Source organism: Marmota monax, unplaced genomic scaffold (assembly GCF_021218885.2).
Source record: "Marmota monax isolate L192 unplaced genomic scaffold, Marmota_monax_Labrador192_F-V1.1 WCK01_AAM20220418_F8-fsc00028, whole genome shotgun sequence".
In the NCBI taxonomy this organism is placed as follows: Eukaryota; Metazoa; Chordata; class Mammalia; order Rodentia; family Sciuridae; genus Marmota; species Marmota monax.
In genome coordinates, this window is record NW_026694779.1 from 16,334,394 (window position 1) to 16,361,347 (window position 26,954).

Genomic DNA, 26,954 nt, shown 5'->3' on the forward strand with positions numbered 1-26,954 from the left:
TTTGGTTTTTGAGGACTGGCTTATTTCACTCAGCATGACATAAAAAGCACTTTGAAGTTGCAGAGCTTCATGACAGAGCAATATGAACTGAGGCACAGAGGACACATTTTATCTGCTGTTCCTGAATACAGACACAGCAGAAAATCTTCAGGCATGTCTCATTATTCAGAGTAACTCAAAGAAAATTTGGCCTTATACTTATTTCCTTAAAACATGAGTTCCCAAGTAATATGATTTTCATAAAACAATGCCATCTTCATTACTAGTACTCAGTACTGTTAACTATGTTCCTCTGTAGTTTCAGTCATACTTTTAATCCTCTACAAACATGTGACTGAAGTTCTTAGAGTTGAAAACTGACCTAGAATAGGGACAATTAGTTCAACTGTTGTTTTTATGGAAATGAACGACAATTAGAACACAGATGAAATATCTGAAGTCATCAGTCAATTTCTCTTTTTTTTTCCTGCTATTTTCTAAGTACCATAATCATAGGCTTTTAGTAAGTGTTCAAATACAACTTTTAGTTAATAAATCTAATGACAAAGTGAGGGATCACGAGGAAAAATTTTTCTTGAATATTCTTTTCATTTACTCAACTGCAAAAGCTCCTGATTCCCTAGGTCAGAAACCGTCCATACTCAGAACACCTGAATCCCAGGGTTTGGCACCCGTTGTCGGGGAGAGGCCTCCGGGGCTGGAAGGAGGCTGCAGTCTGCTGACCTGTCCATACGCTCAGGGACCGAGCCCAGGCCTCTTCTACGCTGCTGTTGTGCCCGTTTGCTTTCAAGAACAGAAACCTCTATTTGCAAACTATTTTTGTCAATTTAGATATGACTCTCATTTCACTAGAACACAGAGAAGTTCTCATGACAAACAAAATATGGCGACCAACATGTAAGACATTCTGCTGCCTCCTAGAGGGTTTCTCAAGAAATGGATTTAGTATCCCTTCTCAACTTAGGTATGTATCAAAATGATCATCCAAATAAGATTCAGTGTGAATATCAGCTATCAATTTGTAGATAAAATAGTAGTGCTATACAGAGACTTAAGCAGCTACTTGTCATTTTAAAGTTGAGTTGAGCCGGATGGCATATGCCTGTTTTCCCAAAAGCTCAGGAGGCTAAGGCAGGAGGATCGGAATTTCAAGACTAGCCTCAGCAACTTAGCAAGACCCTGTCTCAAAATTTAAAATAAAAAGGGCTCGGGATGTGGCTCAGTGCTTAAGTCCTCTGTGTTCAATCCGGGGTAGCAAAAGAAAAAAGAAAAAAAGAAAACCACAAAGAAACAGTTGAGAACACTTCAAAATTTTAAGTGACCTGAATTTATTAATAATAAGGATTAAAAAATGTTGATACTATTAAGTTGAAAAGCATAGGAGTTTTATTTTAATCCTTTCTCTGTAATGGTTTATTTTTTAACTAATGAATATTCTTATATTGTATATATTAAAGACCTACTTGATAATTCCTAAACTCTTGGTTTCAAACACTCCACAAGAATGTTACAAATCATGTTTCCTGTATCTTCTAATTCTGCACTCTACTTCTTGCTAGCAGTCATGTCATCAGACCCCAGACTATTAAAAAAAAGCTCACAAAAAGCTATTAGACTGCTTTTTACCACCAAAATACAGAAAATTAGCCTTATGAATGTAACTTGCACCTAAAGGATATTTATTAATGCTATAAATCACAGATCCAGTGACAGAAGTAGTTTGAATACAAAAAGAACAAAAACGAGGTCACCAGCATTGCCCTGAAAAGCTCTCCAGTTCTTCAGCATGGCTCACCTGGGGCTGTATTCTCAAGTGCGAATGTTTAGAATGTAGCTAAAGATTAGTGTTCATTTGCAAGGACAGTAATCCCACTTTATCCACAGGAATGGTTGAGACCCTCGGTGGAAGCCTAGCACCACAGACAGTTACAGATCTACACCTGCCATTCTCAGGAAGCACTCCCAGCTTCTCCTGGACACACCCAACTGTCAGCACCACTATTCCAGGGCCTTGGGGCCATTAAGTAAAGCGAGCGCCACCTGAACACAAGGCACAGTGGCACCGTAAGAGCCAACTGGCCACTAGGTGACCACCCACCAGATTGAACATACTGCCCAAAGGGATGAGTCGAGTCCTGGCAGGAGGACGACAAGCAGCAGGTTTCATCATGCCACTCACAAAAGACGTCATTTAAAACAACAAGCTGCTTCTCTCTCACTTTTCCATCTGTGTTTTTGGATTGTGGTTCACTGTGGGCAACTGGAGCCTCAGAGAGCAGCCCCAGCTGAGGAGGGAAGCTGTGGAGGAGCTCCGTCACTTCCTGCCAAAGAAGGGATCAAAGTGTTCCAGAGGTCTAGAACACGACCTAGTGAGCTTCAGAACAAAACAACAGCTGAAGAGGGCACAGCAAGTCTCTAAAGCAAATCCACGCCACTCTTGTTTGTTTAAAGCTTTAAGAAAAAAAACAAACTACACAAACTCATAAATGCCTTATTCAAGTCCTGTGATTATTCTATTTCATTATAATATCATTCATTTTCAATGTGCCAAAAATATGGCTTTACAAAATGTAAATCAGCAATTTTTAGAGAGTAAATTATGTTAATAATTTTATTACTTTTGGTTCTTTTCAAAGGGTAGTAAAATAACACCTCTCCAAAATCACTTAAGTCTTAACTGATGCCACCAGACGGTTGTAAGTAAAATTTTCCACTATCAGATTATGCCTAGATAAATTAAATATATACAATTTTCTATAGATAGGTACCAAGAGATGCCAAAATTTGTTCACACTTAATTGTGTAGAAGCTGGGTGAAGTAAGTTTTCAATTAAAAAAGAAAAAAAAAAATCAAGCTGGGTGGGGTGGTGCACACCTATAATCGCAACTACTGGGGAGGCTGGGGCAGAAAGACCGCAATTAGAGGCCAGCTGGGACAACCTAGCAAGACCCGGTCTCAAAAGAAAATATAAAAGGGGCTTGGGATATGGCTCAGTGTTCCTGGGTTCAATCCCCAGTACCACAAAAAAAAGTTTGAAAGTTTAAATCATTCACTTTAAATTTGAGACAGTGTCAGTGTGACTTTTAAAGAAAAAAATTAGTTTAAAATTTAATAACCACAGGTTTAATAACTTTTTTCCTTGAACACTTAATTAAAACATTTTCACAAGTAATAATCAGATGTTGAATATTTAAGTTTGAAAGATTTCAAAGTTTTGGTTTGTTAATATTACTTTTTAAATGTTCTCAATATATACAAACATATAAATCATAGATACAATTAGTTATATATCTACAATAATATATGAACACCCCTTTTCTTCCCTGGCCATACTGCAGTACATAAAGTACTAAACCTCTGTGCTATTCCAGGCAAACAAAGAAAAAGGAAAAAGGGGGAAAAAAAGTCAAATGCCTTTAAAAATAAAATCTTTAAAGAATAGTTTCAAAAATAAAGTTCAAATATTGCATAAAATAATTTAAATGCAAATATTACTACATACTGTAAAACAGTTTTTAAAAAAATTTTTGCACTCTACAGAAGTTCCATTTCCTAATTCTAGAAAAGAATTTATTGGAAGTCTACATTTAGATAGTAAACGTTTACATTCAGTTTGATGGGAATTCAATTTTCAGAAGTTAACTGAGCCTTTGTCTCAAAAGTTCGTCTATTTGAGTTTTATACATATTTTTCACATCTTCAAGATCTAATCGAAGTTCTTCTGCTTCTTCCGCTTTTTCTCCATACATCTGCAGAATAGTGTTGTACCTTTGATCCAAATCCTGAAAAATATGTTTGTAATTTTTAAAATAACTATACAGAACATCTTCGGTTATCACAAATAAATCAACAGTTTAAACATCTGACGGATTTAATAAAAGTATATAATACCTCTTTTAAAAACAAAACACGCACCACAATCTATGTGGGTTGGAATAAACAGCAAAAAAAGATTAAAAAAAAAACCTAGTTGAATGTGAATCTTGACTCTCTCTTGGCCACATCTGGAACTCTCCCTGTCCGTGCCTGAGTCGCTTTCCCATTAATTTCGGCACGCCTGATGCCACTGCAGCCTGTGACGCACTGAGGGGTGAGCACGGCCCACAGGACAGGCCCAGAACACCTGCTCTCACCACGGCGCAGCAGTGTCCACAGCAGGAGGAAGTGCCCACCGTGGAGGAGCAGATGCCCCAGAGCACGGCTACTGCAAGTGAGCCTCGGCCAGGCCACCCCGTCCGTCCTGCATGGGGACTGGCACGAGTGGAAGCCACTGTGGATGAGGATGCGAGCAGGACAGAGTCCTCTTTAAAGCTCTTCACTCAGATACTAAAACCCTTTGATTTTCAAAGACGTGGCCCAACTCATACACCCATTTTACATAACGTGACAGCCGAGGGCTCAACCCCACCCTGGGAGTGAGGACACGTACCCTGAGCTGAGCCCGAAGCCTGGGAATCTCCTTCACTTTCTCTTCTAGTTCGTCGTTCTGACTCGTCAGTTTAACAAGCTCTTCAGCCATTACCGATCGGGTCTTTTCTAGACTGCCGATTTCTAGCTGAGGAATATCACCAGAAAAAGTTCCAATCCATCTTACCTTGTTTAATACACTTACTCATGTAGAAACACTCAATGAACTAGAGGTGTCGCTGTTACAACCCTGTGCTACCCCTTCAGTAAAACCAACAGCAGCAGAGAAAGAATACCACCTCCCCGAGGGTTGGATTTAGGAATGACGATGAGCGAGAGAGACGTGAAGAGCTAAAGAAAATCCAAACACTTGTTTGAAAAACGTATGTTTTTCTAATCTCAGAGGTGACACACCCTTCAGTATTCTAGTTACTGCAAGAACAACAGGAATGGAAACACTGCAGGGACTCCCTCCCAACCGCACAGGGAGGGAGGCTGTGGTCACTGCCAGATAGATTAGCCAGGGTTCCCGGCACCCATCCTGGCTACACCAGCACGGAGCAGAAGACTGTTCTGATTCACTGCTTGCCAGTTCCAGTTCTCCTAATGGAGTCCATTACCCTGGAACTGTAGGCATATGATGGAAGTAGAAGAAGTCCTCCACACTCTGTGTACGTCAGGTCCACACTGAAAGCACGTAAAATGGTCCACATTTCCTAGTGCGCGGAATTTTTAGAAAGCAAGAAGGGCAGTGGAAAGCTGCTTGCTGTCCACGTATGCTGCCTCTTTCCCCTTGCCCACAGGATCTCGCTCCGCATTCCCCCAGGGGTGTTGGGGACATGGGTGGAAAGTCTGGGAGGAGTGCCTGGGCTCAGCTCAGCACCTCCCCTTTTGCATGGAAAGGGCTGTGCCAAGGAGCAGACCCCTGGGCTCCTCAGGGTCCCCTGGGCAGGCCACAGCCCATGAGGAGGCCTGCTGCAGCCAGCTTGTCCTGTGGCAGGACACAAGTCAGCCTGGTGCCGGCAGCCAGGTGGCCGGCTCATCTGTCCCTAGCTGTCACCATTAAGGTATGTGACATCCCTTGTCTGCTTCGTGTGGAACCCTTTCATTTTGCCTGTCGATTTTCTTGGGATTCAGGTGCCACTGTTGGGCCCCCGCTTCCCTCCCTGGGACAGCACACTCAATTTCTCCACACCTGCAAGTGAGCGATCTCCCCTTCCCGCAGCTTCAGCTGAGACTGCAGGCTCTCCACGACGCTGGAGCCTGCCCCCAGCCTCACGGCATCGTACAGCGTGCCTCCACTTGCCGAGGCCGACATTGGTCCAAACGGGTGGTCGGGAGCCTCATCCTGTTTTAAGTACGGAAAGCACATGTGTCGCGTTACCAGGTTCAAACAGAGCGATCCTGTCGATTACTGCTTTAGAAGGTCTAGGACTTCAAGGAGGAACACTCAGATCATCCACATTAGAAAAAGAAGGCTAGGACTTTCACAAAGGCAGGACTCATCACCCACCCTTCCACACGCAGATGAGAGGCCACGGACACGGCACACTGCCGCTGCGTGTCGGAGAGAGGCGTGCATAGGAAGCATACGTTACCTGGGACAGGAAAGAGGTCTGCAGCCCCGCCATATCCACGCCACTGATGGAGCTGGAGCGCGACAGGGTGGGAGTGCTAGAAACGGACAGGGGCTTTCGCTCCTAGGGGAGGAAGGACGGCGTCAGGGGGGCACTTCTCTGTTACCTGACAAGAGCGGCCCAGACAGACCCTGCCCTTCCCGTGTTCAGGATGATCTCAGACCAGACAGACAGACCTGTCGAGTCACCAGGGGACCCACTGCTGTTTCTTAAATGGAATGAGGATTTTTTTTGTTGAAACAACTAGAAGAACTGATTCAGGTTAGGTAACATACCACCAATTAAACCTACTTATTTAAAATAAAATTACCACTGGGTCTTACAAACCAGGAAGACTCTGAGTTATATATTTTATTTTTTACTGTATCTCTTTAAAAATTCCAAATACATTCAAAAGGTGATCTCCACTAACATACACTATTCCTAATATATTATGCGAACTTCAAGTGCACCACGACCCTTCAAACATAGGAGACTCACTTTACGGAAATGACCACACTTCGACTGCTAAGCTGCCTGTGGGTCAATCAGGTACATGAGTTTCAGTGAGACACTACAAAACTCATTCTAAAAAGAGGAAGAGATTCTGTAATTCAAGGCCTAGAAATTCAAATGTCTTTGGATATACTCAAACTAGTTTTGATCCACTCTGCTAGGACACTGGTAATACTACTAAAATTCATTACTACATTGATTTTACACATTAAAAAAGGCACTACAGATAAGCCGAATTACCAAACAATACTCATTACAACAGCTCCTAAATGGTGATACCAAAACAAAACACAAAAGTCAACAGAATCCAATACCTTCTCTCTCACTGCTTCTGGAGTGAAAATGGCTTTCTTCCTTTCTTGTTCGACTCTCATTTTTTCCATTTCTAACTGACTGTTCAACAGCGTCTAGAGGAGAGAGACGGTCTCTGTGATTCTCTCCTAAGACATCCGCGGCAGGCTAGGGCCAAGCAGAAACTCCTGCTGGCCCAGCTGCTGCAGAGCTGAGGAAGCCAGCAGCCCCGCCCTCCACCCAGAACCATGTACCCTGGGGGCACCCAAAGTAGCACCTTTTCTCTCCTAGTCTCTTCCAGCATTCTTGCATATTCCTCCTTTAGATTTTCCAATTCCACCTGGTACCTGGTAAAGCAGAGAGAATTAAGCAAGACTCAAAGGCAAGGGACTGACCACAGAACTCCTACTCAGGGGCACCCTAGGGTAGGCGGTACTGGTGGGAAGAGGCCCTGTGCCTTTTATTCCCTGCTTGTTAGGATTTCCTTTAGAGGGAGGCTGAGCACCCTGTTCTAGAGTGCACTCAAATCTCTAAGAGCAGGGCTTCTATGAAAATGCTGGTCACGCCTGCCATCCCAACCACTTGGGAGACTGAGGCAGGAGTCTCCCGTGCTTGAGGCCAGCCTGGGCGGCTCAGTGAGACCTTGTCTCAAAAAAAGTGAGAGGGAAGCCAGGCACCAAGCTGTAATCACTCCAACTCAGGAGGCTGAGAAAGGAGGATGCGAAGTTCAAGGCCAGGCTGCATGACCTAGCAGGACCCTATCTCAAAGTAAAAATACAAAGGGCTGGAGATGTGGCTCACCAACAAAGAGCCCCTGGGCTGAATCCCCAGTACAATGAATGAATGAATAAGAAAACAGAACTGGGGACGGAGCTTGGTGGTAAAGTGACTCTGGGCTCAATCCCCAGTACTGAACGAAAGAAAAGATATTTATGAAAGCTCAGATATTTTCTTTGTAAATCATTTTTACTTAACTATATTTTTAAAGGCAGGATTTCCAAGAAGAGCTCAGTGGGGAAAACACACTGATCACAACTTCAGGTGACCTCACAGCGGTGGCTTCCAGTGCACAGGAAGCCTGCAGTGCTGCTGAGACCTTGCAATGTCAAAATGACTCCAGCAAAGTGGTCTCCACACACACTAGTCTGTTTTTACTAATGACTTAAAAAAAACAAAACTGATTCAACCGTATGAATGCTTTCCCTGGAAAAATGTAAATACAAACAACCCATATCACCTAATTTTAGAGTCCCAGCACCATCTTGACATGTTTTTACCAGTTATCCCAACTTCAAACGCTGAGAATCCTGCTCTCAGTTCTTAGTGTTATGATGCTTTTGACGCTTTTAACTATGGCTTCAAAATATCAGGAAACTACCAACAATACCACGCACGGTCACACCACCAAACATGCTCACCGATTACTTTCATCCTCCAGTTTTCGTAGCTTGCTCCTCTCCGACTCCAGCTGGGCCTGGAATCGACTGTTCTCCTGCCTCAGGAGAGAATTCTGTGAATCCACGGAAGACATCTGGGTCTTGATGGCCAGGAGCTCCTCAGTGGCTGCCCGCTCTCTTTCCACTGCTGCTGCCAACAAGGTCTGCGACTCAGCTGGTTATAGGAGAGGAAGAAGGACCATGTACCCGCGACCAACGCGCCAAGCTGACCAAACTGGAGCTAGCGAGGCCTGTGGCCAGCTCAACCGACAGTTATCTCCTGCCTAAGCCAGCACTGCCCGCTGACACAAATGAGCAATCTGAACTGAAACCTGCTTTATCACTCATTTCCCAAAGTAAAATGCTTTGAAAATGAACCTTTGCATTCAGAGAGCAGTAGATTGGGGCTGGGGATACAGCTTGATGGGAGAGCACTTGACCAGCAGTGCAAAGCCCTGGCTTCCCTCCCAGAGCTGCAACAGCAACTAAGAGAAGCAATAACAAATGGTCCTTCAGCAACTGGACGTCCATAGGCAGGGTTTTAACAAAAAGATCTCTATCAAAACGTCACATATGGAAGTTAACTCAAAATGCATCACAAATGTCAATGTACGACACAGAACCATGAAGCTCAGGAGAGCACTGAAGATCTTGAGGCTCTAGGCCAAGCAGAGAGTATGACACGGACAGCAGAAGCAAGTCACAGAATGAAAACTCAGGGAAACAGACTCCTCCACTGCGTCACACTTGGCTTCTTGTGGAGAAGGGAGAGACACTGCAGACCAGGAGGAAGGACTGCCAGACACTCACAAAGGCCAGGTCCACAGGGTGGGAGACTCACAACGCAAAACTGGACACACCAACAATCCAGCTAGAGCAGGGACAGAGACGCGAGAGACGCGTGAGCGTAAAGGACATGTGAAGGACACGTGAGTGGAAGAGCGCCCAACAGGCGTGCAGGGGAACACAGACAGCCTACTGAGATGGGGCCACCTGCCTTCCCAAAGAGGGAGAGGACAAGGCCCAGGAGCAGAGGCCAGCCAGGGCAGGCAGGCAGCGGGGAGGGCTTGCACAAGGAAGCTGTCGGCATTTCCTTCAGAACCCGCTGCCCAGCTACGACGGGACGGCCAGCCACCGTGATTCCCCAGCCACCCCGCTCCTGACAGGAGGCCAAGGCAGTTACCAAGCCGCTCAGAAAGGCTCTTCTCCAGCTTCTCCCACGACGACGTCTGGGACCCTAAGGTTGCCTGCAAATTCTCTATTTGTCGAAGCAACGGCCTCGTTGTCGACGAAACACTCTGACTCAGCTCCTGGTTCCGGTTCTCTGCTTCCTGGAGCCTCTGAATCAAGAGAACAAGTCATCATGACTAGCAACAATAAAAATACCCAAAACACTGGAAAACCTGAACTTCATCAGAGATGTCTGGGAAAAAACTGTTTTTACAAAAGAAAACTATTTGTTTTATGAAACTATTTTTTTCTACACAATCCTTCAGTTGGAAAAAGCTGCACAGAGAATCCAAGTGGGTGCTTCGTAGTAAAGCACTGCAAAGACAGCCGTGGTGAGTCTGAAGGTGAAGACTCCTCGGAGCTGCCTCTTGGCTCAGGTACGTCTAAGTGTTTAAGAAAACAGAGCACCGGTGGGAACTTTACTTCCTCTCCCTTTTCCTAGGTACGTTCACTGACGAAAAGGAAGAGCAACAGAAGCCAGGCAATGGCTGTCTGCCCAGTCACGGAAGACCGATCCCCGTGAGGAGGACAGCCATTACGGTTCAAAGGGCAATATGACGGGCTGGGCCTATAGCTCAGAGGGAGGCCAGTGCCTGCCACAGGCAAGGCCTGGGGTCAATCCTCAGCACTGCGAAAACATAAAACAAAAGTAAAATAAAACCCAAAATACTGAATGTTAACAGATCTATCATGATACATTTATTTCCTCCAAAACAAAGCTGGATGTTCTCCTGGATCTGTTTTTCAGGTGCCCCTCTGTTCACCTGAGCCACAGCCACAGTATGTGTTCAGCTCTACGCGACACCAGGGAGTCCATATGTATTTCCAGGAACCACCTTTTCTGACTGTCGGGGAAAGCTGCGACAGTACCTGCTGAAGTTCACTGATCTCGTGGCGTAAACAGTCCTCCTTCCTGGCAGCGGCCTGCTCTGCCCGCTGCAGCGCCAGCCGGAGGTCCCCCACCTGGAGAGGAGAGCAAGTCATCTCCCTGCCCATGCGTCATCTACAACGTCCTGCTAACTACGTAAGTCACGCCGCAGTGATTGGCTGCTCACGCACATTGCTATGTACTTCGGAGTGTCCGAAGAGCTTCCACCCACAACTGCCACACACCCCTTAGCAAGCAGTCCCAAAACGACAGACATCCAGCACCTATGAGGAAAGCAAGGGGGCCAGGCTCAGCCCTCCACAGCATGGAGGAGAGACGCCACGTCTGCTGAATCCGCCACACAGGCCAAATGCCACAGGAGTGGACACGCTACAAAAGCAGGCGCTCAGTGGAGCGAAAGGGAGACAGGTGAGTTGGAAGCAGGTGCTGCCAGAATATATTTTGTTATATAGCTCTCACTTTGGAATTGTGTACATGTTTTATGTATCCAAAATGTAAAATTGAACCAAAAGCGTCTGGGGTCAATGAGGAGAAATTAGCTTTTTCAATCAATGGGGAAAACTGACATCGTAGCAGAAGACGTACTGGAGAGCCATCGGAGGAACTCCTCGGCAGCCTGCTGGAAGCCTGCAGAAGCTGGGGCAAGGACTGCTTCTTAAACACGACACCAAAACACGTGGAACAGCAGAGGACACACAAGCTGAACGTCGTCAAATCACAACCTTGTGTATCAAAGGAGGCGATCGCGAAAATCGAGAAAACATTCACAAACCCTGTATGTATCAAGGGATAGTTTGCAGAATATGCAAAGTACTCTAGTAACTCAACAATAAAGAGAATACAGTCCAATTTAAGAGAAGGGCACCATCCCCGGCACCACAAAAACAAATAAGAAAGGAAAAGCGACAAAGGATTAGAATATGTCAATACACTTCTCCAAAGAAGACCCAGAAGTGGCCGATCAGCACAGGAGAAGCAGCTCCACATCACCCAGCACACTGAGATGCCAATTCCACGCCCACTATGAGGGTCACAGGAATAAAACAGAGAGACAGTAACGAATGTGGGCCAGAGAATAGAGGGCACGAAGCTCTGATCTACTCCTGAAGGAAACTGGGAAAAAGTTAACTGTGGCCTTACCATACGACCTGAGGTATGCATCCTGGAGAATTTAAAACATAGGCATACAGTGGATAAGGAAAATGTGGTTCATACACACAACAACATATCACTCAGCCTAAAGAAGATGAAATTATGGCACTGGCTAGTAAGTGGATGGAGCTGGAGAATAGTACGCTCACAGAATAAGCCAGTCCCAAAGAACCAAAGGCTGGATGTTTCCTCTGATATGTGGATGCTAATTCACAATAGGGACGGGGGACGGCTAGGGAAGAACAGAGGTACTTTGGACTAGACAGAGGGGAGTGAGGGAGGGGTACATAAGGGTAAGAAGGACAGTAGAATGAATTGGACAATATTACACTATGGGCATATATGACTACATGACCCATGTGATTCTACATCATGTACAACCACAATTAGAAATTAAACTACATTTATGTTTGATGTATGAAAATGCATTCTACTGTCATGTGTAACTAATTAGAACAAATAATAAAAAAGAAAACACATTCATACAAAAACTTATATATGGATATTTATAGCAACATTCATAGTAGCTAAAACGCACACATAACTCAAAATGTCCACCAACTGATGAGCTCCGAAGACAAAGCCTCCCAAACTCGGTTTTCCCTCCTTCATCTAAGGCCCTGGATTGCCAAAGCTATCATGAATGAGCTAAAGAGTGACATAAATGCTCTTTTGAAATTGTACATAAGAATTATGTGCATATATACATTCTGTGGAAACAAGGCACTTAGTTCCATCATACTTTACTCTTTTTTTGGCAAAGCTGGGGTTTGAAGCCTGGGCCTCATGCACGGTAAGAAAGTGCTCTCCCAATGAGCTACATCCCCAACACTATAATATTCTTAAATAACTCTGAAGCTCACAAAAAATTAAATAATATGCACAGTGTAAACATCTCTCTTTAATAACAATGTTAAACACAACACACAATCACATTTTGCACAATGCAGCACTCTTCAAAATGCCCACCAAGATCCCCGTAGCACCACAGAAGGTCTGATTCAGGCCAGCAAGAGCTGTTTGACTTGCAAAGTATCAACAAAGGCACAGACGGCCATGTCCGTCCGTCCACCACCCGCTGCTCACCTGGATGGCCAGCGCTTCCTGCTGCTGGCGGGCTTCCTCCTGGGCCTTCTCGAGCGCTGCGGACAGCTCTTCCTTTGCTTTCACATCACGATTCAGAGCCGCTTCCTGGGCCGCACTCTCCTTTGCAGCATTGGCTTTGTGAAGATCAGTAAGTTCTCTTAAAAAATTAGATCGACAACTTTTATTTAAAATAATGTGCAGTTAACTAGGAGCCTGCTGGTGAGATTCTGTTAGCACAGCAGGCTGCAGAATGAAGGAGAGCTCCCCACAGCAAACCCGGCTACCGGGAGGGCTCTGCAGCCTGCTGACCAGTGACAGCTCCCACACAGGCGTCAAATGCTGCTCGGGCTCCGACAGCAGGAAAGGCCTGTCCTCATTCCCCCTGACAGCGGACCCGCTGCGCTGGGCTTGATCCTTACTTGTATGCACTGTCCAGAGCAGCCTGAATACTTCGATTCTTCTCCTCAAGTTCACCCGATTCCATCTGAAGTCGGCTAAGATCCTTCTCTTGGCGTTCCACCACAGAGTTTAGCTTTTTAATATTTTCTCTATGTTGTTTCTCAACCTCTTCTTTACCATCAAGGACCTATGTTATAAAAACACACAGAAGTCTTTTTTAGTTAACAACAACCTGGTAAATAATTGTATCCCATGAATCTCAGGTATTAAAATAATGGAGAAAACTCTTAACAATACATTGAGTAAATTCTTTGAAAAGTTCTTCTCCCATGACACATCTGATCGAATCACTCCCAACACTCCAAAAACCAGGGCCAGCTGTCCCTACAAGAAGTGGTGACAACAGGTACGTAGAGAACGGCTGTCATTCACCTGCTTTAAATGCTGCAACTCCTCTTCCAGATCTCTCACTTTTTTGTTCAGCTTTGCAATGGTATTTTCATTGTCTTTGTCTTTAGATCTTAATTTCTTAATGATGTTAGAATTATGTAGTTGCTGCTTTGAAAGTTTTTCTCCTGGCAACAGTAAAAAATTAGAAATCAATCTGGTGATGATTTTCTGAGAATCTAAACAGCTTGTTTATCTCACTAGTGATGTAATAAGGGAATTTTTAAATAAAAATTTTAAAAACAAAGTGTTAAAACTGATTTGGACAGGAATAATCAAAGACTAAACCTATTAGGTGAAAATTGCAGGACAGGACTCTGACAGTTTTAAAGAACTCCTCCAAAATATTATGCATTTCAGGGAGAAACACGTGCTCTTCAATGAGAACCTTGGTATCACCCCCAGAACAAGCGGAGTATGAAGCTCCTGTGGAGGCCAGTGCCTGTCATGGCTGCCTGGGATGTGAGGATAGGGAGGTGTAGTGCTGACCAGGACACTCACCCCTCTAGGTGGGAGCTCCTGACATGGCTGACTGGGATGCGAGGGGGGAGAGGTGTAATGCTGACCAGGACACTCACCCCTCTAGGTGGGAGCTCCTGACATGGCTGCCTGGGATGTGAGGAGAGGGAGGTGCAATGCTGACCAGGACACTCACCCCTCTAGGTGGGAGCTCCTGACATGGCTGCCTGGGATGCAAGGAGGTAGAGGTGCAGAGCTGACCAGAGCATTTCTCACTAATAATCTCATCTGAAGCTTCTCTTAAAATAAGTAGCAAATTCTGAACATGGACATGCTATTGGAAAACTGCCCTGGACTCTAGTCTTTAAGTCATAAAGAAGGGCAGAATCCCCTATTCTGAAGCCCGAGACCTAAGAGCCAGATGCAGCAATCTCCCCTGGGTCCTGGGACAGGACAGTGCCCGAGTGTGAGCCTACGATAGCTATGAAAAGCCATGGACTCTCCAGTGGACCACGCCTCAGAATCAAGGCTTAAGGCAGCACAGGGTACTTGAGAAGGAAAATGGGTGAGTCCTTAGGAGACTGAAAACCACAATGTAAGCCGTCTACAATGGCTGTCCAGTGGCTTGGATAAGGGCAGTGCTCGGTGTGCAGAAGGACAGGGCAGGACGGTACCACCTGATTCCTTTAGGTGATGAAGGGGTCAGACGTTCCCTGTAGTCTGCCTGTGGCTTTGAGCTTTCAGGTGTGGGTCTTAAAAGCACTTCTGGGGGACAGGGCACTTTGAGTGCTCCTGTGGGAGATCACTCAGTGCAGCCCACCCCCAGACTAAGTTACTAAATTTTCAAATTGAGGCATTTGTTAACAATGTTTAAATAATTTCCCTAAGTTATAAAACATGCATTTAGCCTTCCCTGCAGTCTCTGGAGGACTTCACAAGCATGAGGAAGTCCTGCTGGTGGGTCTTGTGACTCCCCTCCCTCAGGGCCTGGAGTTCTGCCCCACATCTATCTGCAGGGACACCTCCCTCCCACTGCAGCAAGCTCCTGAAGGACAGGAAGACAGGCCGAACTAGAGCTGCACCAGAACACTACGCCGGGCTGCTCGATGAATGTCAGCTCAACACATGAAAACACTGAGTACAGCTCCATGTCTCAAATGAACTGACTGCTTCCAACTGTTCTCAAACTAGGAAGGCCCATGTGATCTGAACTCTCTGCACTGCGCTGAACAAGACCACAAGCAATCAGGCTTCCTTCTATCACCTCTTGTTTCTTTCTCACACACTTTCCTATACTTCAAGCATTTCTGCAAGTATTATTTCCTACCTCTTGAAAAGCTTTAATTAATAAAGAAAAACACAAATTGACTTAACCACTTCATCCAAAACCTCCTCTCTGCACAAGAAATCCATCAATGTCCCTTAGAAGTGATCTATCTCATGATGGACCTTTACTTTCTATGACCTGGTCAAATGTAATAATTTAAAATTTAAAACATGAAGACAATGAGAACATCACCATCACTACTGAATGTGAACCCCTACACCCTGTACCCAGCCAGAGACAGTATTTTTCCTATTCTTGCAACAGCCATCTTTCAACAATGGCCCTCAAACTTGTCACAGCTTTTACAAGGCAACCTGAGTTTTGCCTATTTTTGAAATTTTTTTTGACCTCCCTAGAAACAAAAACATGTATACTTTTATCTGTCCCGATGCATCCTACTCTCCTGCTTCCATAACAGGCATTTCCTGTCACTGACATCCAAACCTTCCTTGCTCTAATTTATTTACTTTTTTGTCTTTTGTGTTTTGAGACAGGGTCTCGCTATGTTGCCCAGGCTGGCCTCCAACTCCTAGGCACAAGTAAGCCTCCCACCTTAGCCTCCCAAGTGGCTGGGCCAGCTCAGCAATTTTTATTCGAAAACATCTGCCTGTCACATGACAAGGATTTTCCCTGTTCTTAAAATATTTTTCATAATCAAAAGATTACATACCTTCTTCCATTAATCCTTGAATCTGCTCATCTTTCTCTTTCAAAAGGTCTGCAGTTTCACTACTATTCAGTCTAGTAGCAAGTTCTTCTTTTATATTTTTGACTTCCTGATTTAAAAACAAATATGTAAGTACTATAAAGTTACTTTTATCTAGGCATATTTTTCCATTTTCCCCATACCCGAAGAAGCCATCCATAATCACAGTTCTATAATACATTTTTGAGTTTTCTTCAGTTGACCTATTACCTTGGTTAACTAAGACTAATAAAACAGCTTAGAACATGCCATATAGAATCTAAATTCTGATATATAAGTAGATTTTAATATAGAAATATAAATGCAAATAAGTGAACCACCTTTTTGAGGGGGCCATGTTGTAGATCAAATCCAGGCCCCCATGCATGTTAGTGATCTGCCATGGATCCCCAGCTGTAAGTTCACGTGCAGTACCCTCACTATCTACAGACATCCACTCTACAGGTGAACGTCACTTCAGAACAACAATCAGGAGGGTTGGTTAGGTGGTGTCAAGCTGACGTCGGAACCTGGACCAAGCCAGCTAATCAAAGCAACCAAGCACACAAAGGCCTGATATGGCGTCTCTCCTTTCTGAGGAGTACATGTAGGAAAATGGTGGATTCATACTAACATTGCTCAACGAGGGGGAAAGCAACCTAACTGGGAAAGGGCAAGTGCAGAGACAATGTTATGAGCAATAGTTGGTCTCAAGCACTAATTACTACCTCAGTTGTAAACAATGTCTGAAACAGGCAGCTTTCCAAATTAGAAGCATTACAACCTGGTTCCCAACCAGAGTAACTGCCCCCAACAAGACATCTGGCATTAACAGTGACAGGCAGGGAGATGGGGAGGAAGAAGAGGGTACAACACTGGAATGTCATGGGTTGGCCAGGGGTGCTGTCCAAACAGCCTGCAGTGCTCAGAACAGATCCCACAACATGCAGTATCCATAACACGGACGGTGAGAGACTCTGCATTAGAATATGTCAACACCATCCCCAAAAGGAATCACTAGTAGAAAGTTAGATCTTAAAATTACTTTGATATATATATGTGTGTGTGTGTGTGTGTATATATACACACACACACATACACACACACAGATAGTATGTCTGAAGTAGCTGGAAATTAATAAATGAGAGTAAAGATAATTTTTTAAAATTAATAATACCATTTAGATTTAAGTGTTAATTTACTCTGATGGAATTATAATTCACAAAAATCATTCTGATCATCTTTGCTATATACCTTGCAGATATTAACATAAAAATTATAGAAACCAACATCTTTTTACATCTTATACTATATTTAAAAACGACAAATTTAAATGTATAAAAACTTATAACCCAGTTGTTAATATACTACACATATCCTTTAATCTTCTTTTTTCTAATACCAGCATACAACAGGTGGGTGCAAAGTGTGTCTGCCTACCTTCTTGGCAGCGTCTCTCTCCTTACAGGCCAGCTGAGCCTTCCTTTCTGCTTCTGCGATCCTCTGAGTGAACTCACCCTTCAAGGAAGACACACTGCTGCTCTCCTCCCTCACCCTGAACATCTCGCTGCATTTAAACACAAGAATGAAGACACTGTCTTGCATAGCCCAGACATGACAAGATCAGCCTACTTCTCAAAATGAAGACATTTCTTTAGCATGTACCTTATTCACATGGATCAGGTTTAGATAACTCTGGGGAGGGGGGAGAACTGTGGTTTGAGCCCAGGGGTGCTTCACCACTGAGCTAAATCCCCAGTCCTTTTTATTCTCTCTCTTTTGAGACAGATCTCACCAAGTTGCTGAGGCTGGAGCCCCCCTTCCCTCAGCCTCCTGTGTTGCTGGATAACAGGCGTGCACCGCCACACCTGGCTTAAGTTGAGTAACTTTTAGAAAAAAAATTACTTGCTTAGTTTATTTCAAAGCAGCTCAAATATAAAGTCTCAATTCTGAATCTTCCGTCTCATTTCTCCAATCTCCTTAAAGCAAATCAACACTCAGTATTTTGACTAGGTTATTACAATTTTGTTTAAACATGTTTTACTAGAAGACTGGTAATAAGGGAAAAGAGGTAAGATGGGGTTTTTCTGTTTGTTGTTTGTTTGTTTTTGACGTACAGCAATTGAACCCAGAGCCTCACAGATGCCAGGAAAACGGCTCAAGGGCTCAGCCACCAAGTTACATCCCCAGTGCAAGAATTTTATTTTTGGGTGGGTTTTTTTTTTTCCTTTTTTTAATCTCTCTCTTCTATGCCAAAGGGAACATGGTAAAGAAAATCTGAAACCTTTGAGTAAGGTTTTGGCTGAAGTACTATTCAATTTTCAGTAATTGTAAACAAGTTAAATCACAAGACATTTTAATTTCAAAACCATCCCTGAGTCACACAATGTACACGGGGCTCCACAGAACATGCAAGCCACTCACGTTCACAGAGTACTTACTCCTTCAGGTTGTCATATGCTTCTTCTAGGAGTGCTTTTTCTTTACTAAGAGATAATAACTGAGCCTCCCGTTTTTCCAATTTTTCATTCAGAAATTCAACTGTCTGAAAAGAGAATACATAAAAGTCAAAACACTGAATTTTTAAAAGCGCACTGAACATATGCAGGCAATGAACTCAGTCAGCATGATAAACAAGACAACACTATCTCATAACAACCAAAACAACACTGGGAACTCAGAGCAGCAGGGGCACAAGAACTTGTGCAGCTAGCAGGAGAGTGCTCATCAGAACAGCCCAGGTTGGCGCCAGTGCAGAGCCAGACACTGTGGTGCAGAACCGCAGACCAGCCGTGCATGCCCACGGCCTCAAGCAGGTCCACAGCCTCATGCAGGTCCACCTCACAGGAGAAGGTTCCTGGTGACATGTGATCATATTCACAGCAGGCTGTTTGTAACAGCAAAAGTTGGAACAGCCTGTAGGTCCACCAAAAGAGGAAGGAAGGCAGATGCATTGGAAGAGATCAGGGAGCCTCTGCTTTCTTCACTACTCTATAATCCGAATGTCGATTTTTTTAGCATGACACTCTGCACTTAACAAACAGAAGTAACTTTGGAAGCCCATAGGCATGTACTTCTAAGGCTTCCAGAATTCCTCGGATAAAGCAAAACAAAAAGTGGTTCTGAGGCATCTCACCCCTCAGATTGTGCTGGAGCACAGGTGAACAGGTACCCGAGGGAAAAAGAGGACCTGCTGGACCAAACAGTAGTCTGACCTGAGTTAAAACTGTGTCAACTGCGGGGTGACTTTCCTTCTCAAGTACACTGAAAATACCCTAAAATATCTTCCTGAGAATGAGAGTGTTGGTTTCTAGGAATTCAATGTACTGTTATGAATTTTATAGTATACTGCTATTATTAATTTGAGTAATATACCCCATGGCATTGTATTTGTGAATGATGTTAAACTTAGTAACAGCATTTGGCACTTTTAAAACTATTAAATAACTCAACACATGGCAGTTACAAGACATTTCAAGACATCCTGTATCTCAGGAGTCTATTAAAGATTCCAGATCCAACTCAATTTTTATACCTAAAAATTATAAGGAAAAACAAAATTATTTCCTCATTCATGTAAGATACCTACCCACTGGAGATATCAAAAATAAGTATAAAGAGGGGTTGGAAATGTGGCTCGGTGTAGAGTGGCTGCCTAGAATGCATAATCTCTGGGTTCTGGTAATATCATAAAACTAAATAAATAAAATAAATAAACACGGGGCTGGGGATATGACTCAGAGATACAGCACTTGCCTAGCATGCGTGAGACACTGGGTTCGATCCTTAGCACCACATAAAAATAAAATAAAAAGATATTGTGTCCACCTATAACTACAAAGTAAATATTAAAAATAAATAAATATATAGTAATAACACAAAGAGAAAGCAAATTAAGGCATTATAAGGACTGTAGTCCTATGCATCAATGAAAATATTAATATTTAATCATCTAAACCTAAATAATAAAGATTAATTTTAAAATTTGCTTCAAATAATGTGAACATGCAAAAAAGATTCTAAGAACAATATAGTCAGGTTCATTTTAGCATGTCTATGTGCAAAGGCATTGAGGATACGTGCCATAAGAGAAGCACTTTCCAACTGGCATACTGAGGAGGATAGCATACGAGGGGATTTTAAAGCCACACGGGTTAAATGACAAAGATAAAAGATGGAAATTCTTATGCTTAGTGATATTGAAATATCAACTTACTCTACCATGTTGTTATGGAGAAATTTCAAATAACTTAATATCTATCAGTAATTTTTCAATTTTAAGGTCCTTAATGTTACATTGAAATGGCAAAATATCTATCTTTTTAAATCAGCACAAGTCATTGGTATCAAAGAAGACTTTTTTGGGGATTGAACACTTGGGTGCTCTAGCACTCACCTACACCCCCAGTCCTTTTTATTTTGAGATAGGGTCTTGCTAAATTGCCCAGGTGGCCTCTATTTGTGACCCTCCTGCTCCCAAATCACTGGGATTACAGGTGTGTGCCACAGCGCCTGCTGTGATAAAAACGTTTTAAAACAAATTATTTTCTCTCTGAAATGCACATTCCAAAGTCCTCTCCTACTTTCTACAGTACCTTGCAAACATCTTCCTTCTCAGCAAGAGCCTCAGGCTGTGCCTCGGCGGCTTCCCCCTGCCCAGCCACCTTGTGCAGGACAGCGTGTCCTTCGCCCACTGGCGCAGGAGAAACGGCCATGTCTGGCTGCTCGCAGTTAACGGGAGTGGCGCTCCTTCCACTTTCTTCCATCTCCGCTTCCTCGGCAGGAGCGACCAGTGTTCCATCAGCCTCCCCTTCAGCTTTTCCCTCCACAGACTCCACGGTCTTTGTCTTCGGAGTCGAGCCAAGCACAGCCGGCCCTAAGGCGTACCCCTTGCCTGGCAACTCGTCGTCTGAATTGATCTCGCTCACGCTCCGGCTATCTAACGACTGCACACTGAAGGAGTCTATCCTTTCAAAAGCATCGGAGGAGCAGCAGCTCTCACTGAGCTTGTGCAGCTCATCTAGGCGGCCATACTCAGGACAGGTGGACGTGGAGAGCAGCTGGAACGAGGTCTGCATCAGGGGAAGGCTAGACCTGGGGTCTGCGGCTTCCTGCCTGGAGCTCGCGGAGCTCTCGCTCATCACGCTCTCGTGGTCTAAGACCTCAATGTCGCTGGTGGTGGACGTGCCCGAGGAGAAGGTGCTGACGGGAGGAGACGGGGTGTTGCTCTGCCTGTCTTCCTGCTTTGGCTCCTTGGGCTCCAGAGCCACGCCCTTCTCTTCTGCGGTGAGAGCCTGCGGAGAGCCATGGGGCACACTTTCTGTAGCTGGTTTCACGGTTATGGCACTCTCTGATGCTTCCACACCTGCAGCTGGCGCCTTCAGGTCAGACTCTCCACCAACAGATTCCTCGAGCCTGCCCTCAGCTTTAGGTGACGGAGTGCCTGCCGCCTGAGCTCCCCCTGACACACACAGAGGAGGGTCCTTCACTTGCGAGTCACTGGTTTCAGGTCTTGACTGTGCATCCCGCAAGGGTTCATGCAGGCCACTTTCTACCTCCTCTGGCCGCTGTGATTTAGCTGGGGGCTTCGATACCACTGGGCTCTTCTGAATGCCCTGCACATCGGTTGCAGAGAGAAAGGCACTGAAGAAATTTTCTGACTCATCTACAACAGTCCTTCGAACTGGTTTTGTGATTGCTTTAGGAGAGGCTGTGGGTGGACTCTGAGGTTCAGTGTTTGATTTCAACCCCCAAGTTGAAGTATCCCATCCTCCACTGACAGCAGGACTTATTCCTTTGATAAAATACAAATATAAAAAATACGTATTACTTTAATATTTCAATCATCATTGTAAACCAATACGAATGTAAATCTAGAGAAGAGAGAAGCTATGGAATGTGACTGTAATGTGCACCTGCTAAACTCCTGGTTCACTGCATCATTAACCAGCTCTGCCTGCTGCATAGGAACCAGGAGCATCGGTAGACTGCACCTGGGCGGCATCAGCAAAGGCAGGTATGTTACACACTCCACAGCAAATAAACAACGCCGTGGCATGTGTTTGTTGTGGTGGTGGTTTTGTGGTGCTGGGGATGGAACCCAGGGCCTTGTGCATGCTAGGCAAGTGCTCTGCCACTGAGCTCCAACCCCAGCCACCAAGGTATGTTCAACAACCCATGTTGAGTCCAAAATACATCTGATTCATCTCACAAAATCCTTACTTATGGGTCATGCTCAGTCATAACAAAATGACCTATTCCATCAGTTTCATATTCATTTTATCCTTGTGATTGCAATAGTGAAACACAGTTATAAACTACACAGAGGTCAACATTCAAAAACTGAACCTAAGACATTGGAGACAAATGTTCTTTTCCAAAGATCAAACCAAACTGATAAGAACATGAAGTTCAAACAAACATTATTTATTTTCATCCACTTAATGACAAGCCGGTTCTCCAAGTTCCACTCTCCAAACCCATTCTAAAAGAAACTTTTGTTCTCTTAGAATGTGTTCCCAAGTTTCAAATTATGACATCAATTAGTAAGGTCATTATGAATTCAAGAAATGTACCATTTTTAGAACTACTACGTTTTGATTTAAAAAATAGTTAACTCTAGGACCTTTTTTTTTTTTTTTTTTTTTTGGTACTAAGCATTAAATCCAGACCCACTGACCCACTTCCCCAGACCTTTTTATTTTTTGTTTTGGGATAGGGTCTTGCTAAGTCTCTTAGAGCCTCATTAAAAGTGCCGAGGATGGCTTTGAACATGTGATCCTCCTGCCTCTACCTCCAGAGCTGCTGGGAATACAGGTGTGCACCACTATGCCAGCTAACCCTAGGACTTTTAAAAATACCTCACAGAAAATAACATTCTGGGGCTCGGATTGTGGCTCAGCGGTAGACTGCTCGCCTAGCACGGGCGGGACCCGTGTTCAATCCTCAGCACCACATAAAAATAAAGGCATTGTATTGTGTCCATCTACACCTAAAAAAATTTTAAAAAAGAAAAGAACATTCTGGGCAAAAGGGTAATTATCAGTCAAAGAAACAGCAACTTCTAAAAACCTGATAATAAATTTTAAAATGAAATATTTGCTAAATTATTTCCAGCATCTCTTTTAAATATTTTGTTTTTCTAAATTAAAAAGTGGCTGAGGAGAGTTATCACAAATCCTGCACAATTAGAAGTTAATGGAGAGAGCACAAATAACTAAAAGTTCCTAAAATCATCAAGCCCTACAGTAAAGTTTCTCCTTTTTTTTTTTAAAGAGAGAGAGAGAGAGAGAAAAAAATTTTTTTTTAATATTTATTTTTAAGTTTTCTTCAGCAGACACAACATCTTTGTTTGTATGCGGTGCTGAGGATCGAACCCAGGCCGCACGCATGCCAGGAGAGCGCGCTACCGCTTGAGCCACATCCCCAGCCCTAAAGTTTCTCCTTTATTGTGACTTTAAAGTTGGATGGGATAAAGATGCCAGAAACTTTAGTTTGGAGACATAGTTCTAAATTCATTCCTTCAATATATGAAAATGATGAAAAACATAAAACCAAAATTAAAGATGGAAATGAACAAGAAAGATTATTAGGTCAGCTGATTAGTTTATCATCATCCTAATGAATGACAGGAATAAAATTTGTCTCTTGAAGAATGCTTTATATAATCAGTTATCTGACATCCACTTAAACTACTCTGTTCTGCAGATAATGGTCCTTTTGATTATCTAAAACATGGTAAGTGATCAGCAAACATTTATGACATTTACTAAAACCTGAGTATATTCTGAATAAGCTATTTTTAAAAATAAATTATATAGCAGGATTCATGCCCCAGATTTCAAAAACATATTCTTAAAGTCTATCTCAAGTTCAGAGATTCAAAAGGTGGGATCCATGTGAAAAAAGTAAGTAGAGCTACTCCAGGAAGGTCAGACACCATCTTAAAAAGTGGTAAGATGGGCTGGGGATGTGGCTCAAGCGGTGGCGCGCTCGCCTGGCATGCGTGCGGCCCGGGTTCGATCCTCAGCACCACGTACAAACAAAGGTGTTGTGTCAGCCGAGAACTAAAAAATAAATATTAAAAAATTCTCTCTCTCTCTCTCTCCCCCACTCTCTCTCTAAAAAAAAAAAAAAAAAAAAAAAAAAAAGTGGTAAGATGACAATGAAGCACCTCATGATTAGAGCCAGAACTTTTCTTTTCTTTTTTTTTTTTTAAATAATACATTTTTTAGTTGTAGTTGGACACTATATCTTTATTTTGTTTTTATGTGGTGCTGAGGATTGAACTCAGAGCCTTGCACATGCTAGGTGAGTGCTCTACCGCTGAGCCACATCCCTAGCCCTGAGCCAGAACTTTTCAACAATGTAAAATTAAAATAGAAACCAAACATAGTCAAGAATAACTTGCTCTTTCACCAAACTTGCTCTTTGGTTCACACTCCCTAAATCTGCCAGTCTTTACTCCACACATCAGAATGCTGACCTCCTTCCTGTTCTTAGACTTACAACACAAAAGCAGCTGAAGATGAGCGATTCATTTCAGCAAATCTGACAGACTTAAGAAACAGTAGAATGAATCGGACTTCACTTTCCTATGTTCATACATGAATGTATGACCAGGGTAACACCACATCTTTACCACCACAAGAATGGGAAGTTAAATTCCCATTCTTGTGGTGGTAAAATACATTTTACTGTCATGCACATCTAAAGAACAATTTAAAATTTTAAAAATAAATGAAAAATAAAGTTTCCAGGGGGAAATAGAATCTGACAGATTTGGCACTGCAGTTATAAAATTGATAACAACCCAAATCTTTGGGCCAGGTTCCACTGGTCATAATCCAATGTCTTCTGCCCCGGGATGTCTGAGTGACGTACAGCAAACTGCTGTTTTGTGTACATAAACTACACACTCCTTTGTTCTTAGACCTCCCAAGGTTATGACTCCGGGCCAGTGGCCTTGGGGTGGTGGATATAGGAAAGAGGACATCCGAAGAGGGCCCTGTCCTCATTGCTCCAACCCTGACAGATCCTGGGCAGTTGTGAAGATGACAAGCCCATTAAAAAGCCTAAGTGCTGGACAGGAAGCACTCAGAGCCAAGAGTGGTGCCCTACTCGAGCCTGTGACCTACTGGGGCACCAAACCACAGAAGTCAGCAGTGCACCTACAGGGACACGGAGGGGTCAGGATGCCAGCGCCAGTCCATTCACACACCCCAGATCTGATATGCAAACGGCCTGAACCAGGCCCTGCAGGATGTGGCACGGGGACAGCAGACAGCACAGTCCTGGTCACCACAGTCCTCAGGACCTGGGCCAGAGGGGAGAGAGAGAGGGTAGGAACAGGGAGACCACGCAGAGGGAAAGGCACACTCTGGGAGGACCCTGTCCACACCGCCGGCAGCACCCGCTCCGTCCACACCGCCGGCGAGCAGCCTACCCGGCTCTCCGTAGGGCGCCGCCTCGGCCCAGGCGTGCGGCTCCTCCTGGATGTCCAGCACCCTGTCGATGGACTTCTGGGCCTGGGACAGGGCCTGCTTGGCGAAGCTGGACAGCTGCGCGGCGTTGAACCAGCTCATCGCCCCTCTGGCCGGCGGGGCGTTGGTGCGGAGCGGGGCGGAGGCCGCGGCCGCCTCAGGCCGCCAGGTCGAGTGGGCAGCCTCGCCCTCTGCGCTGGGGGTGGGTCAGTGGGCGGCCATGGCCCAGCGGCCCCGCCGGGACACGACCCTCCCTCCCGCCGGCCGAGACGCGACCCGTGCGCATGCGCCGGCCCCCTCCACGTCCACAGTGCCGGGTCCGGGTTCTCCTGTGCGTTAGTGCAGCCCGGCGTGACGTCACGTCCGGGACCGCGCGGCCGGATAACCAGCCGCGCCGGAAGCGCCTCTCCGACACATCCGGCCGGGACTGCTCCTCCCGGAAGTCGGTCCGCTAGTGAGGAACCCCAGGCAAAGGGGAGCCCACGCCTCGCGCCTCCGGTGGCGCCTGGCCGCCTGTCACCCGGACCCCAGGGCGAGCCTTGGCCTGTATACCGCGCAAGAAGCGTGGGCGGCCGTCGGCGCCAGACGCCATGCCCTCGAGAGTAGGCGGGGCCGAGGCCCGTCGAGGTTGTGGGTGAACCGCCTCGTTGATGGGCGGTGGCGAGCTCAGAAGCACTGTCCTTGGGAGGCCGGGGCGGAAGGCGCGCCAGTGCCAGGCCAGCCTCGGCCAAGCTGGACTGTGTCCGCGTGAAAGCGCAGGAGGGCGGGACGGGGATGAAGCTCGGACCACCCCAAAAGAAAAGGACGGAGACACCTGGGGAGCGCCGAGACTGTCGCCCGTCGCACGCACGGGGCCTTAGCGAGGTGGCCGCCTGCGTGGAACTAGGCGTCCGCCCCGCATTCCCGGGGACAGCGCTCGGCCCTGCGGGACCACTGCGGGACTTCAGAGACCGCCCAAATCCAGAAAAATAGAAGAGAATGACCCTCTCGGTACCAGCAGTTGCATCCAGAGAATCCGCAGGAAGGAAGGAAAAGAGGCACAAGATGAAAACTACCAAAAAAAAAGGCAAACCAGAAGGAAGACCAGTCTGAGAAAAGCCAGAGGAGGAGGGACAGGAGGGAAAAGTAGACAACAAAGACGGATTCACTCTCTGCAGTAATTTAAAGACGACATACACAGTGCAAAGGCATTTGGGCAATGAGGTGGATGGAATAGGAGGGCTGGGCTCAGGGTAGCGCTCTTGCCCAGCATGCAAGAGGCACTAGGTTCTCAGCACCAACTATAAATGAATAAAATAAAGGTTCATCAACATCAGAAAAAGAATAGAAAAACAGAAATAGACGAGAATTAGAAACAAACCTAAGGGTGTTCCTGGATGGAACGTTAGAAACCAGCCTTGCCCCTGTTCACCTTTATTTCCGTTTCATCAAGATATTAACATTGCTGTATAGTGTTCTTTTATTAGCATTTTTCTAATATATCTTTCCTAGTATATCTTTTACTAGCATTTCCTAGTGATAAAACGTGCAA

The 26,954-nt window shown here is 44.9% G+C and overlaps 1 protein-coding gene across 1 annotated transcript; it reads right to left on the minus strand.

Annotated features, from left to right (window-relative positions):
* Window positions 1–2,597: 2,597 nt before the first annotated feature.
* Tmf1 (TATA element modulatory factor 1) lies at window positions 2,598–25,723 on the minus strand. The gene is made up of 17 exons (XM_046425674.2): window positions 25,387–25,723; window positions 20,537–21,735; window positions 18,383–18,486; window positions 17,382–17,508; window positions 15,927–16,032; window positions 13,456–13,598; window positions 13,044–13,210; window positions 12,625–12,781; window positions 10,368–10,460; window positions 9,451–9,607; window positions 8,250–8,442; window positions 7,109–7,178; window positions 6,855–6,947; window positions 6,007–6,108; window positions 5,604–5,756; window positions 4,431–4,556; window positions 2,598–3,783 (listed from the first exon to the last, which is right to left on the minus strand). Exons 1-17 carry the CDS (start codon window positions 25,523–25,525, stop codon window positions 3,640–3,642), a joined length of 3,273 nt encoding a protein of 1,090 aa, XP_046281630.1. The 5' UTR covers window positions 25,526–25,723; the 3' UTR covers window positions 2,598–3,639.
* Window positions 25,724–26,954: the final 1,231 nt, after the last annotated feature.

What these genes read in the sequence shown, in the direction of transcription:
- Tmf1 (XM_046425674.2), bottom strand. Translation starts at nt 25,525, where the DNA reads ATGAGCTGGTTCAACGCCGCGCAGCTGTCCAGCTTCGCCAAGCAGGCC. An exon ending in GGCGCCCTACGGAGAGCCGG is followed by an intron (nt 21,736 to 25,386) that starts GTAGGCTGCTCG and finishes ATTTTATCAAAG; the next exon opens with GAATAAGTCCTGCTGTCAGT. An exon ending in GGCTTCGGGCTCAGCTCAGG is followed by an intron (nt 3,784 to 4,430) that starts GTACGTGTCCTC and finishes CATATTTTTCAG; the next exon opens with GATTTGGATCAAAGGTACAA.